General features: G+C 25.1%; 1 protein-coding gene across 1 annotated transcript in view; it reads left to right on the top strand.

Moving 5' to 3' along the window:
* The first annotated feature begins 276 nt into the window (after window positions 1-276).
* The window catches only part of LOC113386384 (RNA-binding protein Musashi homolog Rbp6-like), a 50,001-nt gene continuing 48,476 nt past the window's right edge, over window positions 277-1,801 (top strand). Inside the window, 1 exon segment of the mRNA XM_026624165.1 lies at window positions 277-355. Within this exon segment, the coding sequence (XP_026479950.1) occupies window positions 321-355 (35 nt within the window). The 5' untranslated portion in view covers window positions 277-320.

Genomic DNA, 1,801 nt, shown 5'->3' with positions numbered 1-1,801 from the left:
ACACAGACACAGCCACAATAATGTAAATACACACACACATGTAAAAATAAATGATAAAAATGATGCAATTAATATATAATAATATAGCGAAATACGTGGGTAAGATGGTTAAAGTTTAGGGTTCTAATAAAAGTCTTCGGGGTGGCCAAACCCTACCACTTGGTTTCAATCAAACAGATATCCTGGACAGTTTCCTAAATGTTCATAAAATTTGGATGTATGATTTATTACATTCTTTTTTGTTTATTAATTATTATTTTTTATTATTTTCAGAAAGTCTACGAGAGTACTTCAGCAAATTCGGTGACATATCAGAAGTGATGGTCATGAAGGACCCCACGACGAGGAGGTCAAGGTAAAATAGCATTTATTCACAATTTATTATTATTGACATTATTAATAATCAAATAAGATTAAATGTTGTATAAGAACCACATATGTTTATGGCCGCCGTAATAAACTAATAATAAAAACAGATATCACCACTGCTTGATACCAGGCTGATCGAAACGCCTGCTTGTGCCCAGAATTCGTAGTTTCCGTACATTATACATTACATTAGTATTGTGTTTTTGAAGACGTTTTATTAAACTTTTACTAATACAGATTGAGTCCAATATGAACAATTAATTTGAATCAGATTTATAAGACGTTTTGATGTTAAAGGAGTTTTTGTTGTATATGTACATATTATACATATATATATATATATATATATTATAATATATATATATATAAATATATATATTACTGCCAACCTCGTTTCGTTATTTGTTACTTTTTTGACATTTCGGCCCCTCATGATGCTATTTCTGATATTTTCCTGCTGACCTTTCATAATGACGTAGAAATGGTAGTTGTTATGTACATAATTTACGTTTTATGCACTTCCCTATAGTTATATATATATATATATATATATATATATATATATATATAAACACTTTAATAATAAAATGAATTATTGTATTTTTAATATTTTTGCTGACGTTTCGAGTTTTGTTTTCAATCATACAAAATAATCAAAAAATAAATTCTAAACATGATAATTCTTCAGTAAATGTGAAAATTAAATTTACATTAATTATAAACTTTTAACTATCTTTATAAAGAAGTTGAAGTCTTTACTTGTTATTTATTTTACATTTTTTTTATTTTATGACATTTTAACTAAAAAAATGGGTTAAGCTGAGATATAAAACGTTTTTTTTTTCAATCTAATTTTGTTTTAGTTTCAGAGTTTGGATAATTAAACAAAAAAATGTATATTAAGATGTAATAATTGTAATAAAATCAAAAACTAAAGCAATTGAATTGGAGTGAAAAAATATAATAAAAATAGTAAATAGTATTTTGTGAAAATATTGTGTAATTACAAGTTTAATTTATTATTATACATAGTGTAGTGCATTACCATATCCTGATACCATGGATTATTAAAATTTTCCAATTTAACACTAAGATTAACTAATTGTAAGTACTATTTACTATTTTATTTTTTCTTTTCACTCCAATTCAATTGTTTCAATTTTTAATTTTTATTTTAGTTTCACTGAATGAAGGCTAAGATTATAGCCGAAACGTATGGATTAAAATAAATTTTTGAAAGAAATTCATGTTTTTTACTGATGTTACGCCCGATTACTAGACTTAATTTAATTATATATATATACACTTGCAATTTAGGTAATAAAAGTTTATTGCTGCAATAGTTATAAAAAAACAACAGCTGGATGTGAAATGAATCTCTTTCCCACTTTCCATATTGATTTTTTAGTGCAGTACACTACTTTTTACTTCA

This window comes from Ctenocephalides felis, unplaced genomic scaffold (assembly GCF_003426905.1).
Source record: "Ctenocephalides felis isolate EL2017-DRISC unplaced genomic scaffold, ASM342690v1 CF-g0.4_SCAFFOLD_03571, whole genome shotgun sequence".
Classification (NCBI taxonomy): Eukaryota; Metazoa; Arthropoda; class Insecta; order Siphonaptera; family Pulicidae; genus Ctenocephalides; species Ctenocephalides felis.
The sequence above is the reverse complement of the archived record's forward strand: the minus strand, read 5'-3'. Positions and strand labels throughout refer to the sequence as shown.